At 35.8% G+C, this 17,228-nt stretch overlaps 2 protein-coding genes across 5 annotated transcripts; both read right to left on the bottom strand.

Moving 5' to 3' along the window:
* Window positions 1-861: 861 nt before the first annotated feature.
* On the bottom strand, window positions 862-9,880 carry LOC110848984 (sodium-coupled monocarboxylate transporter 2). 4 transcript variants are annotated; one of them, XM_035851215.1, is made up of 13 exons: window positions 8,741-9,875; window positions 8,594-8,661; window positions 7,890-7,901; window positions 7,679-7,821; window positions 7,443-7,583; window positions 7,262-7,370; window positions 6,895-7,004; window positions 6,272-6,452; window positions 6,124-6,210; window positions 2,809-2,970; window positions 2,501-2,734; window positions 2,278-2,406; window positions 862-2,211 (listed from the first exon to the last, which is right to left on the bottom strand). In XM_035851215.1, exons 1-10 carry the CDS (start codon window positions 8,781-8,783, stop codon window positions 2,950-2,952), a joined length of 915 nt encoding a protein of 304 aa, XP_035707108.1. In that variant the 5' UTR covers window positions 8,784-9,875; the 3' UTR covers window positions 862-2,211; window positions 2,278-2,406; window positions 2,501-2,734; window positions 2,809-2,949. The 4 variants fall into 4 exon arrangements, with proteins under 4 accessions (XP_035707108.1, XP_035707109.1, XP_035707107.1 ...); XM_035851216.1 differs by having other exon boundaries at window positions 862-2,208; XM_035851214.1 differs by lacking the exons at window positions 862-2,211; window positions 2,278-2,406; window positions 2,501-2,734; window positions 2,809-2,970 and adding an exon at window positions 5,079-5,468 and having other exon boundaries at window positions 8,741-9,499; window positions 9,577-9,880.
* A 1,131-nt stretch (window positions 9,881-11,011) lies between these two features.
* On the bottom strand, window positions 11,012-15,744 carry LOC110848817. Its single transcript, XM_022096140.2, has 5 exons — window positions 15,570-15,744; window positions 12,854-14,457; window positions 11,594-12,392; window positions 11,492-11,527; window positions 11,012-11,411 (listed from the first exon to the last, which is right to left on the bottom strand). The coding sequence occupies exons 2-3, from the start codon at window positions 14,427-14,429 to the stop codon at window positions 11,899-11,901; spliced, it is 2,070 nt and encodes a 689-aa protein (XP_021951832.2). The 5' UTR covers window positions 14,430-14,457; window positions 15,570-15,744; the 3' UTR covers window positions 11,012-11,411; window positions 11,492-11,527; window positions 11,594-11,898.
* Between the last annotated feature and the right edge of the window lie 1,484 nt (window positions 15,745-17,228).

Below are 17,228 nucleotides of genomic sequence, written 5' to 3'. Positions count from 1 at the left end.
CCGGGAGGAGTCCTCTTCGGATCATCGTTATATTAGGGCTCGCTTTAATGTGGGTCCTCCTCATCCTGTGTTTCTTAGGAACCGCAGAGCTACTAACGTAACTATATTTGAAGAGGCTCTCAGCAAGAACTTGCAGGGGGTTTCGATTTGTAATCAAACTGTGGATGCGTTGGACAAGTCGGTGAACTCATTGACTGATGCCATTTTGGGCGCGCATGAAATAGCGTGTCCATTACGGCTGGTTAAGACTCACCGTAAGGCTGTTCCGTGGTGGACCAAAGAGCTTACGGGTCTCCGAAAGATGGCTCGAAAGCTCCGAAGGTTTGCCAAAAGGGATGACGATAGCTGGGAAACGTACAGGCAAGCTAGGGCTCAATATCAAGCGGCCCTGCAATCTGCCAAACGTAAGTCCTGGCGTAAGTATACTGAAACTGTCGAGGGCTGTCACCCGGTCTCCAGATTGGTTAAAGTTCTGCGTAGTGATTCCATCATTAGACTGGGTTGTATGGACAAGGGCTCTGGGGTCTATACCGAGTCCTTGGCTGAAACGGCTCATCATTTGTTGGATCAAAATTTTCCTAATGACTCTAGGGGTCTTTCTTGGTCACACAGTCACGAGGTTCCTCCTCCTCCCAGGTCAACATCGGCTACTAAGCATCCTGGGCTGCCACCCGGAAGTGCAACCAGTACACCGTTGATAATATTGACCCCGATCTCTGCACCCATCTCAACTATGCCTTCATCGACGTGAGGAACGGTGTCATTGCGCCACAGAGCGTCCAAGAGGACTCAGCGATGCAAAACTTTATGCCGAATTGCCAATGCCAATATTGACGAATAACGAAACGAAATAACACTTAATTTATTTTTTTATGAGCTACAAATATTCCAACATTGATATTACTTTACAACAATTGTGAAATTGCAAGACATTTTGCAAATTGTGTTCCTTGCATTATTCGCACATATTAATGATGACGTCAAATAAATGTCAAACATTTCTCATTTTTTAACAGTGCATATACCCTAATTTAATTTGCCTCTGAAAAAATTGATTGTGCTCAGGTAAAATTCTTTTCCGATATAGGTTCCTCCTGCATAGGGGTTTACGATGCCACATCCATCACACAATCTAATAATCTAACACCCAAAATCGGAAAACTTAATCAAATCCTGCAAAATTTGTACATACAATGCAAATTATTTCCAAATATTTCCAAATTATTTCCAATTATTTCCAAATTATTTCCAAATTATTTCCAAATATTTCCTAATTATTTCCTAATATTTCCAAATTATTTCTAAATATTTCGAAATTATTTCCAAATATTTTAAATACATACGTAGATAAAAAAAACGTCCCCCACAAAAAACAAGTCTCACCAACCTTCTCTCCAAAAAGTTGTCGAGATTTTGCTTTCCCTAAACTTTTGATAAACTTTAAATATTGCCAATTATTTACATAGGTACTTGAAAAATGGTAGAAATATGAGCATTGATTTTCAGTGCGAACAATCATTTGTAAATTAGAGTTACTTATTTGTATTTAATTTGGATTTTTGATAAATTGGACAATTTTCATGACCTCGCTGTTACAATTGAAGGAGGAGATAAGCGTATAAACGTATAAATTTAAGCTATTTGATAGATGTATGACAGCGAAATAGAAAATATTGAAGGTTAACAAAATGGAAGAAGATGAATGCAATAATAAATTAGGTAAAGTACAGTAATAATACCAACGAATTAACAGAATAAATGCAGACAATGATATAGATTTGATTACACAAATTTTAAAGTGTGTGGGTAAGTAAATTCTAACTTTTTAAATATTTGTTGATATATTATTATACAAAAGTCCTTCTATCATGTTTCTGCGTAATCGGAATTTTAACACAAAATGAAATATTAATTATTTAAATGAAATGTTAACAGCAAATAATTGAATAATTTTTTAACGGGCACATTGCATTGTGCCCGTTAAAATGAAATGATTCTTTGAAACACATATCTATAGAATCATTAATTGTGTAAAGTTAATAGATGTTAACATGTATGTTCCATTTAAGTATGAGAAATGGTCGTATTTTAGACCCATTCCTCTGTCTGGACCCCTCACAATAATCAACTTGCTACCCAGAGTGGCATTATTTGGATAAGAAACAGAAGTCCTGAGCTCCAGGATGTCATACATTTTTGTTGCCAAAACTTCTGAACAAAAGCAAAAATTTTCATCGTTAGTAATAATTAATTAAACATTTATAAATTACTACTTACGAAGTAGGTCATTTACGGACGATGCAGTCGTTGAGACAAAAACGTAGAACTGATTATTTAACTCAATTCCACCAGGAAAGTAGTAATTATCTACCGATAAGATTGATGGTTGTCGTAATTCGCCCGGCCCTATTATCCAACATAAATCAAGAATGCAGATTAATCGATATAATTATTTATTGCTTGGTATTATTAGTTGTATAATTTGCAGTTAAATACTTACGTCCTGGTACAATGGTTCCTAGCATTGTTTTTGACAATCCAAACTTTGAAGCACTGGTCAATCTTACCGCTTCAACTTCTAGGTTGTTAGTGTCCAATTTGCTGGTAATGTTGATATTTGCAGTTGCAAATAATTCTTGGAAGATAGAAGACCTGATTTTTCTTTGGGTAGACTTATGCCCTTCGAAGGCTGCAAACTCTACATATTGTAAATGCTCTTTGGACCTGTTTGAGTCTGAATATAGATAAAAAAAATTTAATCACTTAAAATGTAAATAATTTCATTAACAATAAAAATATGGCACTTACTAATAACCGTAATATCAATTGAATTGATGGGATCAAGGTTAGATGCAAGGATTGCTAATTTCTTGGTCAAAGCGATATATTCTTGAATATCAGTTGGATGTTGTCTACAAACCGGAACATGCTTCCCATTACCTTCGTCATCTAATCCAGACTTGAGGCGACCTATTGTTAATTAAACAATGTATTTATAAAAGCTATTTATCCATAAAAGACAATCGTGAAACAATGCTAAAAAAAGTCGTACGTATGTATGTAAATAATTGGACTAAAATAAAGATATCATAACTTATTGCATATCAGCCAGCAACCCTTGATAAAGATCGAAATAAGAATTTACTATGAAGGAAAGTTAAAAGTTGGACTAGGAATCTTATCAAGTGAAATGATATAAAATGTTGCATGATAAATAAAATAGAATAAAGAATCATCGTGCATAAAATGCAAGAATCAATTTTGTCTTACACCAGCCTGTAGACGAATTTCTCTCCACGCTGCAGAATTTGTCAATGATAAAGACAGGCTTGATCTTCTCACCAAACAGATAAACTATCACGCTAGCTAAAGATTCCCCAATAAATTTCCACCCCCCTTCACCAAGGGTCCTTCCTTTATCTTCTTGAGCACCCTTTAAATTTAGCATTACCCCAACTGCAATAACTATTACGCTCAACAACAGGATAACTAACGAGGAGAAGTGACTCATACTTAAATTTAAACAATTTCAACAGAATTTTAATATTTTAAAGATTATAACTTTGTGCTATTCAAAATGTGGGCGAATCAGATATAGATAAATACACTTCAGACGCAAATTTCCTATAGGATTTGTAGGTACTTTGTTTGTGAGTGGTAAATTTTTTATTAGAAATAATTTCCGTTATTTCCGATCCGGAAGAGTTATACTCGACAGTAATGATTTAAGTAATACCAGTGTTTGAAAAGTGATGTGGAACAATGCTGGGAAGAATGACTTGTGTGAAATACTTACGTGTACTGCATGAGAATGTCAGTCCAGCAAAGGTGAGGGACACGATAAGAAATAATACTGAAGGAAATGAGGATGATGATGAACACATTTTATTATCAGTATTTAAATTCTTTTCATTTAAATAAAAACTAAATCCTACTTGTGCCGGCTTCCTTCATCCTATACATAAAAGGCTAACTTTAAAAGAATATGAACTAAAATGTATGTATGTATGCAATAGTATGCATCATTTCCTTTGTGCTGTATTGGTAACCTTGGTACGAATGACCGACTTCAGTCCCTTCGGGTGACCAATATACATAGGTAGGTACCTACCTGCGTAGTGATTCTTAAACCATCAAAAGTTAAAAAAAGTGGAGTAGGTACATACATATTACGTATTTTGACTACCTGCCCTCCGTCCGAAGCTGACCATGCCCAATATTATGAATTGCCTTGAAAAGACTTCTATTTACAGAAATTATTGACGAAATTAGATATTTTTAAAATTTACAACAATTATTCTTTCAATTGTTTTTTCTACATCTGCTGCAAGAAGACTTTCATTTATAAATTAAAACGTGCCTTGTATCTTTTTTCAGATAGATGCATCGCTTTCTACAAATTATGTAGGTACGTAATGGGTAAATTATAAGTGAAATTTCAAAAATGGTACAATTCAATTTTGTAGCAATTTTATAAGTACATAACAAAGATATGCATACTTAACACTTATTATTTTATCATGTGTATCTGCAACATCTATTACAATATATAAATATGCACATGTCGTAATTTTTTTCTTATTGGCGTCAATCAATACTAAAAGTATTGACAATCAATACTAAAAGTATTGACAATCAATACTAAAAGTATTGACAATCAATACTAATACTAAAAGTAACAAAGTTTTAAAAAAATACATCTTATTGATAGAAATTGCACTTTTTATCTCATAGAATACGTCAAAGAGCATCAAAATCTAGCATTTTCAGTTTGATGTGTTCTCCTCCTAAGATCTCCGATTGCTTTGCATGTTTCTAGAGTCATTTCACGTACGAGATGTAGTAAAAGATCAAGAATTTCAAGTATTTCAGAATTTATTTCGGAGCATAATGCGAAAATTAATTAGCACGATTATTCGGTGTACTGTAGTGTATTTTCCAAAATCGAAAATTTTGCATAAATTAAGTTTCATGAATACAAATCATCTGTCAAAAACTGCCAGGATTCTGTATCTTCAAATGATTACAAAATTTCGAATTTGTCCAAAATTATCAAACTGGCGTTAAATCATTGTAAATACTTAAGTAACGCTTTTTAAAATTTTATTCAAACAAAAAAGTTAAAACCGCATTTATAATCTTTTAACAATTAATTTACACTGTTTTTCAAGTTTAAGGTTATCACAAGTTTCATTTATCTGAAAACTTGATGCCAAATTGACAAATTGATGCCATTTTATAAAAACATTGTATAGGGAGAGAAAGAAAATTTATTCGGAAACATGATGCAAAAACAAATTCTTATTAACTGAACGAGTTGTAAATTTCAGAAACTTGTGCAAAAACTGCATTTATTTCGATAACGATTTTTTAAATTCAGTATCGTCTAAAACCCTACCCATAAATTCGGGCCACATCCTCCTCCACAAAATCAGCAAGGGAGGCGAGATACATTTTGGGTTAACTTTCTGTTCAAAAATTTAGTTTTCATTCAAACGTCAGTCACTCATTACTATTTCTGACAGTAGATTTTCATTCACATTCAGTCATTTTCTTTCACTTCATTTCTTCTTTACCCCATGTATTAAGCATAGGCTGAATAATGAAATGAGTATGAAAAATCCATTCATTCACAGTCATTCATCTGAAATGACTAAATCTTTCACTCATTTTCATTCAAATCACAGGAAATTCATTTTCTTTCACAATCATTCTATATCATAATTAGTCACATGAATGAAAGTGAACAGGTATGGGTTCGACTCATTTGCGCCCACCATACCCATAATGGACAAATGCTACAAAAACGCCTTCAAGCCCTCGCTAAAAATTCAATTTTATTCGGATTATGTATTGGAAATTGGATTATTAATTGCATTGATCTGGCAGCATTGTAACATAGTTGTTTTATTATGTCCAATAACAAAATGATTTTTGTTCAAATTTTTTAAGCTATTTTTAAAATTTCCTGATAGTCTTCGATAAAAAAAATCGAGTTTGATCTTGGACATGAAAAAGCATCTTTCTGGGAGTATATATAATGGAGCAAGAATTTTCAAACACAGAATAAAATTGAATTTTGGTGAGGGTTTAAACGAGTGTAAAAAATTTTCACTTATGTACCTTTGTAGTCGTCGGTGGGAAGAACATTCCTAGCGTGAAGAGTCCTAGCGTTGGTCCGATTAAGAGACCTGAAAGAGCTGTGGTTGCCTGAAAAATAGAAAATTTTCATAAAATGCGACATATGTAAAATGAGAGATTTATGTCTCACCGGCAAAATATTTCCCATAATTTCAACCACAAAAATGAAAAGATATGTGACCACGCCCAACACGAAACAGCTAAGTTTTGAAATCTGGGAGAGTTTTGCATCCCCAAAATGTGGAAACCATTTGGAAACGTAGTCGTACGTTGTGATTGAGGAGAGCGCGGAAAGTCCACTGGATAAGGAACTGGAAGAAAAAAAATTCGCATTTTATTAGCAGAGGGCGGATATATATTTACGAAAAATTATCAAAATATTTACAAAAAATGGAGAAGACTTGCACAAAATTTCAATTTTTGAATATAACGCTCCGAATTTTTTCTCATCCAATTTCTTCGAGCGAAAACATTTTGTATCCCTTCGCTTGAAATATATATTTTGTTAAAATATATTTAAAAAGTTTACGCATTTTTCGAATAATAGCTGAAATATTTTTAAATATTTGTCTGAAAACCTAGAAATATATGAAAACAAAATATGAAAATATTTGGGAATTTTTGTGAGCCATAAAAGTTAGGCAACACTCGCACAAAGTTTGACTTCCCGTCGGGATCAAATCAAAGAGTCGAAAATGAATACATATCCACCCTCTGTTTATTAAACGAGGTCATAAAATGGGTAAAATTCACCTCATACTCGCACATGTCAGACCAGACACGAACAATCCCAACAATCCTGGGACACCTTCAACCGTACTTTTCACAAAGTGGGGGACGAGTTGATCCGATTTTTCGACTTCCTGTATACATATTTATGCATAATAAATAGGCAATTAGGCAATTAGCGAAACTAACTTTTAAAAATTTTCGTAACTTTCCCTATCTCTTTGGTCAAAATTTCCGGAAACAGTGTTGAAATTACTCTGAACATTTTTCATGTGGTCTCCAGAAATTTTTACCCAACTCAAGGGATTGGGAAAGTTACGGAAATTTTAAGAACGTAGGTTTTAATAAACATAATTTGTGTAAAAAAATAGTTTTTTTGATCTTAGCTGACCTTTGTGGTTAAAGGGTCGCAGTCATAATATTTGGCAAGGATAACACACCCCGTGAAGAAGCAGAGCCCCACGATTACGAAAAGCCCGACAAAGTTGATAACAATTGTTCTGTAATTACGTAATTTACGCCGTAAATTTGTGATAATCTTGAAGATAAGCCATACTTATCTGTGTACATACCTTCTCGCCCTCGATATCGTCGGGAGGGAGAGAAAGCGTTGGATCTGGACCTGCGTGGCGGCATAGGTCGGCAGCCAGAAGAAATACCCTGCGATGAGACACGTCCACACGGTGTGTCTCGTTCTCGGGTCAGGATCAAAGCTATTCATTTTTTTTGCAAATTGCAAATTTTGTTTTTTTTACAAATTGCAAATTTTGTTTTTTTTGCAAATTTGTAAAATTTTGTGCAAATATACTTGAAAAAATGGACCCTGCCTGATTTCTGGACCCGGTCCCACATGACGGTCATCCCGCCCACATCGGCGACCCCTTTGCCCGCAATCACTGCGAGTGAAAGGAGCATGATGAACGCTTGGAGTACGTCGGCCCACAAGACGGCCTATGAAACCAGAGATCGTGAAAATGTGTCCCGATTTTTTTTCACTTGATTTAATTTTTTCTACCCACTTTTAGACCGCCCTGAAAAAATTATAAAATTATTTTCAAACCTTTAAATATTTTTTGAGGTTCAATTTTTAATAAAAATTTTTTATGGAAATCATGAAATGTGTAGTTCAATGGGTGATTTAATGTATACAGATAATTTGAAGCATGGATGGCATGTTTTTTTGCAAAAATTATAAGTTTCGACTATGGATTACGCCGTTACAAAACTTTTTTTTGTAATTTTACCTATTTATGCTTGCATTTCTTATTTGGCGTTGAACTTGCTAATTTGCAACTTTGTTAAAACCCAACGTTACAATTTCATAAATTTACAAAAAATCCAGTTTCATAAACTTAGCAAACTTCAGATTCCTCTTTTTGTCAGTAATAAAAAACCTGGAACCTTAATTCCGATAAATTATTTTGCTAAATTTCTTATTTCGCGTTGATCTTGCTAATTTGCAACTCTTTGATAAAACACAACGGTACACAGTTTCATAAGTTTGTCAAATTTCAATTTCATAAATTTACAAAAAAAATCCAGCTTCATAAACTTATCAAATTTCAGTTTCTTCTTCTTGACAGAGATTCAGAACCTGAAACCTTAATTGCGATAAACTATTTTGCTAAATTTCTTATTTGGCATTGAACTTGTTCTTTCAATACAAAAAGTTTTATAAAAGCAACACACTTAAAGCAAAAGTTGTTCACAAAACTGGAATTACCAAAGTTGAGTAGAATATGCAGACAAAAGAGATCACGGCCGTCGAAATCCTAGTACTCACGCCGGTCACTGGTCATCAAAAATAAATAAATTTTGAAAAACATAAAAAACATTTATTTATGTATTTAATGCTCAATTTAACACCCACCCAGTTCAATCGCTAAGGATGGCGCATACACGGCAATGGACATGGACGTTATCTGCAATTTTTATTAGTGCATGACTTCATTTAAGAATTGACAGTACAGCTCGCTTGCAGTGTTTCATTTCTTGCACTGCGAAACAAGAAATGCATGAAATGCGAGGTGCAAGAAACTGCCAGAAATTTGCGCCGGCGTCATGGTCAATTTCAAGATAAGTTCTGCCGTCAAATATGATGACCAGGTTGACCCGTTGTAACCAAACGTCTTCCCATTTCCACGACGAGGTTGCATTGTTCGTGGTAAACATCATGATGGATAAAGGATCTTGATACGTCTGACCTCGTCTGTTGTCTATGTTAGCGTAGAATGATTTTAATTTTGGTAAATACACGTTTTTCGTGTCTCGAAAGGTCCCTTGAATCGTAACCTTGTGTAAAGTGATCGACTCGAGAGTTGCGGAATGGAGTTGAAGGAAGGCGAGAAAATCGTCGGCTTCGATGGCGACGTATTCGAGGAGGATGAGTTTCTTGAGTCGGGGGAGATTTTCGTATTTGCTGGAGTGGAAGACTTCGTATTGTGGAGTGACGCCTTCCAATATATATGTGGCGCTGGTATCATTTACGGTAACATTGTTGGCAGAAGTGGTGCTATTTTTATTAAAATTGTGGGTAGAGGTAACGTTTTCATTAACCGGTTGTAACAATGAGTCTATAGTTTGATTAAGGGAGGAGACTGCTCCAAACTCTGCTTGGTTGTTTTGTTGACTTGAAGTGATGAGAAGGGACAGAAGCACAATTAATAAATTTAGTGTGCCCATTTTTACCGGCTGGATTTATTTTACCTTTATTTTAAGAAAAGCACTTTTCCTGTATGCAAGATATTAAGGCAATTCACACAGTTCTTCATAACTTTGTAAACTTGCAAAATTTTACAAAAGTTCGCAAATATTTTGAAAGAAAATTAGCTCACAAATTTTTGTAAGCTTGCTCAGATCAAGGACGTCTCTTTATTTTGTAAAAGTTTGTTAAATTATTTTATAAAACGCAAGGATTTTACCCAGGACTGAGCGAATTTATTTTCCACGACAATCTTGTTAAAAGAACGGCGTACGATTGAAGTTTGCATTTTGTTGGGCTGTACTTAACTCACGGCTTAGGATTAATCGATAATAAATTCTAACTCGCAAAAATAAGTGAAGATAAAGCCTTTCTTGGAACTGTGTAATGTCACTCCATTTCCACGCGTAAGACATAAAGCATCTCCATACTACGCATATCGATCCCTCGTCAGGGAGGGCTGATGTAATTGTCAAATTGTCCGTCTGCCTGTCGGTCTAGTGATAGTTCTCGTACGTAAGTAAAGCGTATCATGTCCACTTTGGCTTCAGAAATTTTAAAGAAAGGTTAAGTTTCCCATAGATGAGATACCTTCTTTTCGATATTAATTGATGAGTTCACTTAAGAATTGACAGGGCAAGATGCAGTGTTTCATTCCTTGCACTGCAAAGCAAGAAATGCAAGAAACTGGGAGGAACTGGGAGAAATGAACTATAGCGGCGGGACAGAGTTTCTTGCACCTTGCATTTCTTGCAGGTCGAAATACCTGCAAGAAACCACTTTCTTCCCGTTATTTCTAGCAAGTAGTTACTTGCATGCGCCCGAAACCATGTGACATAACCATGTCTCGGGCTAAACGAAGCTGCACTTGGGGTTTTGCTACTTCATGTATTATGTACTCCCACACCCTGGTTAGCATCTTGACTGGACTCGATAATTCAATGAATAATAGTGAATTTGTCAACATTTCGTCGTAACCGATACAAAAAATACAGTTCACTTTATACATTGGCTGATTTAGCAATTTCGTTCAAATCAAATCATGCAAATCGACGGACATTTCAAGGTCAAGTGTGACGTTTCTTTTTCTTACTTCTTAATTATCACATTACTTATCAAGACGATTCACTCATGTTTTTATAAACTGTGTAAGTTTTTGGAAAATGATTTGATAATTTTTCTGAAATCATTAAAAATTATTATTGGATGACTTAGGTCAAAATCTTATCAATAGTTTTAGGATTTTCATGTTTCATACTATTTTTGTCTGGCGTTAAAATTTTCCAAATTTCATTTTTGTAATAATTTGTTTTTTGAGAATGAGGTGAAACTAATTTCGGAGTAATTATGAAGTTATGTATTTTATTCAATTGATAAGAAATTAGACGAGTTATTGAGGCGTTTCACCCCACTATTTGTAAACTGTGTAAGTCAACAAAATAGCATTTCTATATTGATTTATTTGACTTTAATGTACGCATTTGTTTATTAATATACAAGTGCAAACAAAAATTATTAATTAATAATAAATATTACAACTTTTGAATTTTTTGACAAGTTTTTAGGAAGTTACTTTCTACCCATTTAGTGCAATGATCTATTTGATTTAGAATCTATGAATTTAAATCAGTTTCCTATGCAAATGTAACCAATACATTAATACAATCCGCATGTAGTTAGTGTAAATCTTTGATTTTAATTTTAATTTATTTTACGAATACTTAAAATAAAGCTAATCCCAATCATCATCGTCAACTGAATCCTGAACTTTGGCTGCTCTTTCATGCATAGCACGTTTTAATGCATCCACCAAATCTCCTTCTCCCGTGGGGGATTTTGCCTGTAAAAATACGATTTGACCGAATAATTTGGTTTAAACGCCAAGTTCAACAAACGAATATGTAAGCATGCCAAAGTTACCGTTTTATTATTGTCTTCAGTGACAGCAGGCGTTTTCTAAAGAAAAAAAATGAGAAATATTTTCAATCGTAAGCTTTGCAATTGGTACTTTTTTTTGCAAACCTTCAATTTCGGACGTTTACGAATATCCTCCAATAACGACGCTCTTCCTTGCGTCATCTCCGGCAGCGATGGTTTAAGTGCATGGTCACCAGCAACGTCGTTATTATTAGTTTCCAATTGTGGGGGTGGCGGCGGTGGGGGTGGGGGAGCCGGTGCTTGCGCTGGTGACGCTTTTGGTGGCGGACCAGGTGGTGAAGGTGCTGGCGTCTTTTTTTGCGGCGGTTGTGGGGCAGGTTCCTTCACCCGAGTTACCTTTTCCGGTTTCCGGACAGAATTTTTGTTAAAATCCCCGGCAGGCTTTTGTTTTAGAGAATCTGAAGCTTTATTACTTGGTTGAAGAAATTTGCTGCCTGACACCAATTTTGCTGATTGGAGGACACTTGGATCCGGTCTTCGAGGTACTGGGGGCGATGGTAACGGTTTATTTGGGGGACCTGTTTGGACGAGATGCCATTATTATTATTTTCCACCCGCTTCCTCCCATCCGATTTGACGGATTTTTGTTTAAACATTTGTTTGATATCGTTTATCAATTTTTTCTTCTTTTTCGGCTGTCTTTTAACCGTGGTAAAGCTTGAATTTCTCTGTACGAGTTTTTCCGTGAAGCAAGATTCTGCCGCAGATTGTGACGTTTCCATCATCTCCATGAGTAGTTTCCCGTTGTGCTTCATGGTATACAAGCGTTGTACAAGTTGGTCCAATTCTTCCGGAGTTAACGGTGGGCCGCAATCTGGCTGTTGCATGGCTTCTTCTAAGACTTCCATCTGTTTCTCATAATTTGCCTGCATTTCGAGCAAACCTGTTCAAAAATAGGTCATCATTCAAAATTCGTTCAATTCAAAATGCCTTGAGAAAAAATTCACTCATTATTCATTTATTCAAAAATTGAAAATAAATATTTATTCATTTTCTCTCAAACTCGCCTTATTAGGCATATTTCTCAATATGCCCCATGAATTGAGCATAAAGTGAAAAAATAATGAATACAATTATTGATTCATTCTTCATGAATACGAAATGAATAAAATTATTCATTCATTCTTCATGAATATGAAACGCATAAAATTGTTCATTCATTCTTCATGAATACGAAATGAATAAAATTATTCATTCATTCTTCATGAATATGAAACGCATAAAATTGTTCATTCATTCTTCATGAATACGAAATGAATAAAATTATTCATTCATTCTTCATGAATACGAAATGAATAAATATTCGTTCATTCAAAAATCTAAAAAAAATTATTTTGAGCAAACCTTCCAAGACTTTAGGATTTCCTCCCCCCGCCGTAGCCAACTTGTTCTTCTCAACATGAATAAAATGCGCAATGTACCCCGCCATCGCATTATTGTACGGCGTGATTGCGTTAAGTCGCAAAAATTTTGCGAATTCTACACTCGCTTTAGTAATCTCTTCCTGCTCTTGGCTCAACTCTTCAATACAGGTGCCAATATTTTCAATAAATTTCTCAATCTTCCTAATAGAATTCTCCTTGCTTATTAATTCTATCTGTTTGGCCACATCTGGAATATCTTTCTCGATAAGTTCCGTCTCATACGTTATCTTCATGTGATCTTTCCAACTGCAGCCACACGATTTACAACTCCCATTCGAATTGAAGGCAGAACAGTTCTTTAATTTCTTATGTCCGACGATATTCACAATTTTGAAGTGTTTCTCCTTCCCCGTTCCGCAACTTTCGTGGCAATGCGATCTATAATTAGTTTCCTTCATCCCCCCAATTTCAACAAAATCAACGCATTTCACCGCGGTGCAAACCGTTCTGGGTTCTGCGAGTTGGCGCATGCGTATCTCGTACTCTTTGAGGACCAAATTTCGGCTGAGTTCTTCCTTCGATTGTTGCGAATTTTCCACCTGTTCAATAAGATCTTGCTGCATGGCGATGTTAAGTTGGATATTCCGCGTTACTTCGGCCATCGGACTGCCGAGAGCGAGGATCGTTTGCCGCGCCGTGTTCAGGGACAGGGTCGACTGGACCGCGTGCGGGGCTAAGGATCCCGCTCGGTCGAGAAGGCGGGCAATTTCTTCGACAGATTTCTCCCAAGATGCGACATAATTCCTACGTTCGTCAGGGGTGAATTTGATCCCGTTTTTCGTCGCGTAAAGAAATCGGATCGCTTCGTTATCCATGCAGTAAATTGTCGACAAGTTTAAGGGGATCGTGACGTGCTGATTTTCTTCGATCAGTTTTCTCAAAGCGGGCAACGTGTCACCCGGGCGGTAAAAAGTTGAGCGGGAGTTGGTAAAGCAGAAGACGATGTTGGTACAGGCGTCTTTATGGAGGTGAGTTAGCAGCTCTTTAATGCAGAACTGGAACATAATATTGAGTCGGGCGTTGTTTGGTTTGAGCAGGATGCAGATGGCGTGGAGGGAGTCGAGGTGCGAAATATGGTCGAGGATAAGTTCGAAGTTTTTCTTGTCTTGTTCGACCCCCCGGACGTCGCCGATTCCGGGCGTGTCGATTAGCCGCACCATGGCGCCATCTTTCGGGAAGAGGTAGGATTGCGGGTGTTGCGTCGCGGATTGTCCCGTGTCCATGACTTCGTTGTTGTCCTGACCGACGGTGATGAGTTTTTCTTCATAGTTTTCGTCCGTAACGGTGAAGGAGGTGGGGACGATGCAAAGGGTGGGATTTTCTTCGGCGGAGGAGAGGTCGGAGAATTGGAGAAAATTGGCGAAGCCGTTGATCCAGGTGGATTTTCCGACACCGGTTTCGCCCAGGAGGAGGATGGTGATTTCTCGGGTGGAGGGGGGTAAAGGGTCGGAGGAATCGTCGGGGTTGGAGTAGACGATGATTGGAGGAGTGGCCATTTTGGGGATTTTTTTTAAGTCTTCTGGGCTGTGTAAATTATTAGAAATTATTAGAATTTGATATGATTTTCATGAAAAGAAATGATAAGATGCGGATCATAATAATATACGGATTTCATTCATGAAATGATAAAGCACGTATTAAAAATGGTATAATTACGATGGTCGGCTGCTCTGAATCTGACACTAAGGATAAGCTGCTACATAAATCGGATTTATTTATGAGGTCAACTTATAATTATTCAATAATACTTAACAGTGTAAGAGAAACATGAATCTCATCCTCAGTCAAGCATTAGTACAAATTTAACCTCAGAATTACGTTATCTATGCAATTCTGCATACATTCATATTATCGCTCCGGGTACTTACCTTCACTCAAACCGAAATTTAGCTTATGCATGAAAACCCTACGTATTTAAGTTGTATCATACAACGAAGCTACATATGTATTACATACATATGCACTTATCTATGTTACTTGTATACATCTATCTAATATATATTTAACAATACATAGACAGGTTGTGAATTATTTGATTAAGAATTTTTTTTCAATTCAAATAAATTTAGGGAATTTCAACCCTTTATTGCGTATATTTAAAATTAATTCATACAATGAGAATTCCAAACACAACTAGTCTAAAAAAACGGAATAATCATCATATAAATGCTGCTATAATTAGGCCATGATTTAAAATATGCCGAATAAAACTTAGAGATACAATTTGATTAAGAAATCAGGAAAGAAAGTATCTACGTTTTGAAGAGATTCTTTCTAAACAATTGAGCTTGATGGGGTAATAAAGCCATTTCGTTCGTAGTGATTTACGTACATTATATTAAACTTATAGTAAATTTGAGTTGGCACTCTTATACAAATCCAGTACCTATTAAAATAATACTTGAAGCGGTTTGTAAATAATGGCTCTGTCAAAGTACGTAAATTACAGTGCAGTAATAATTCGGTTTTACCATATTTATAAAACCGAATTAGCAAATTTTTACCGACCGGCATAATTTTAATGCCAAGCGGTAGTACCGATAAATCAGTATTTGGTTGTGTGAGTCATGCAGCGTGACCATACCAGATTTCTAACAGTGTAGCGATTCTTAGACAATATTTTGTATATAACTTACCCTATTCAAGTAAGAATTTGATTGGAAGCAGGTCGAAGTATGTAGCTTGTTACTTGTCGACGTGGATGACGGCAAAGATATGCTAATTAATAATTAATGTTTAATGACATGCCAGAACTATCTATAAAATACGTACAGATTTTTAACAATTGCAAACCGCATTGAACTGAAACCTGAAGCGAGCAGATTGCAGTCAACAAGATAAGATTAGAAAATCGTACTGATAATCCTGGAAAAGTAATGGTAATATTTACACCTTAAATAAACATGAATTGGTTATTGTTTAGCTTTACAAAAAGTGGTAAATAATTTGCAGATCTGGATGTTTTAACTTGTTGAAATGTGTAAATCTGCATCGTTATACATAGATCAACATGATAAATAGCAACGAATTCAACATGGTTCAACAGGTTGAGGAAGATGAAATCGATTGTGGTGAGACACGGGATGAGATAAAAGTGTCATTTGTATTTATTTATTTGTATGCATGTTAATGAATTTTATGAAAACACACTCTAAATTAAAATAGATACGTACATTTTTCCCAAACTTTGAGTTAAATAGAGTAGCGTTCTGGAATTGATTTGGTAATAATTTCCTACTAGATTGGTAGTAGTTTGCCGTAAATTCTTCATTACCGAACCATATTGCTCGTTATTTATTACCGTGCCGGTAGAGTCATATATGTACTCCAGCTAGTAATAATTTAATACCAGTTTTTTAAGAGTGTGGATAAATTTGCCCAAACTGTTATCCACTTTTTTACTCGGAAAATTTCACTCATTTGTATTCAGAGTGTAATAAAAAGTAAGAAAAGGAATCGTAATTGAACTTGAAATGCCCGTTGATTTTTTTTGCTGTCATCATGAAATTGCGAAGTCGTCAAGTTTCGAGTGTAATTTATTTTTTGTAATGGTTACGGGGTAATGTTGACAGATTCAATATTCATTGAATTGTCGAGTCCAGTCAAGACGCTAATAGAATAAAACAGGGTGTGGGAGTACATAATACATGCAGTAGGAAAACTTCAAGTGCCGCTTCGTTTAGCCCGAGATGTGGTTTTGTCGCATGGTTTTGGGTGCAAGTAACTACTTGCAAGAAATAACGGCAAGAACGTGGTATCTTGACCTGTAAGAAATGCAAGCCGCAAGAAACGATTTCCCGCCGCTATGTTCATACAGCGCGAGGCTAGATGACGCATTTTTCTCGCACTTTCTTGCACCTCGCACTTCTTCAAGACATGTAGCACGCCCGCAAGAAAGGAAACAATGCACGCTGTATTATCAATTCTTAAATGAACTCATGAATCAATATCAAAAAGAAGGCATTATATAGCGACCCCCTCTATACAAAACTTCAGGTTTCTTCCAAATTTCTGAAACCAAAGTCGACATGATACGCTTTACGAGAGCTACAAATGCATCGCTAAATCGACAGGGAGACGGACAATTTGACAATTACATCAGCCCTTCCTGACGAGGGATGGATATGCGTAGTATGCAGATGCCTTATGTCTTACGTATGGAAATGGAATGACTTCACAAAGTTCCAAGAAAGGCTTGCTATCTTTACTTAATATTTTTACGAGTTAGAATTCATTATCGATGAAGCTGTGAGTTACAGCGGAATACGATGCAAGCTTCATATTCGTATGTCATT

The sequence above is a fragment of the Folsomia candida genome, unplaced genomic scaffold (genome assembly GCF_002217175.1).
Source record: "Folsomia candida strain VU population unplaced genomic scaffold, ASM221717v1 Fcan01_Sc004, whole genome shotgun sequence".
Lineage (NCBI taxonomy): Eukaryota > Metazoa > Arthropoda > Collembola > Entomobryomorpha > Isotomidae > Folsomia > Folsomia candida.
The sequence above is the reverse complement of the archived record's forward strand: the minus strand, read 5'-3'. Positions and strand labels throughout refer to the sequence as shown.

Coding starts and splice junctions, on each gene's coding strand:
- LOC110848817 (XM_022096140.2), bottom strand. CDS start 14,429: ATGGCCACTCCTCCAATCATCGTCTACTCCAACCCCGACGATTCCTCC. Junction 12,393..12,853: donor AAATCCTAAAGTCTTGGAAG/GTTTGCTCAAAA, acceptor ATTTTTGAACAG/GTTTGCTCGAAATGCAGGCA.
- LOC110848984 (XM_035851213.1), bottom strand. CDS start 8,783: ATGTCCATTGCCGTGTATGCGCCATCCTTAGCGATTGAACTGG. Junction 7,371..7,442: donor ACGATATCGAGGGCGAGAAG/GTATGTACACAG, acceptor ACGTAATTACAG/AACAATTGTTATCAACTTTG. Junction 6,453..6,894: donor CTGACATGTGCGAGTATGAG/GTGAATTTTACC, acceptor TTTTTCTTCCAG/TTCCTTATCCAGTGGACTTT.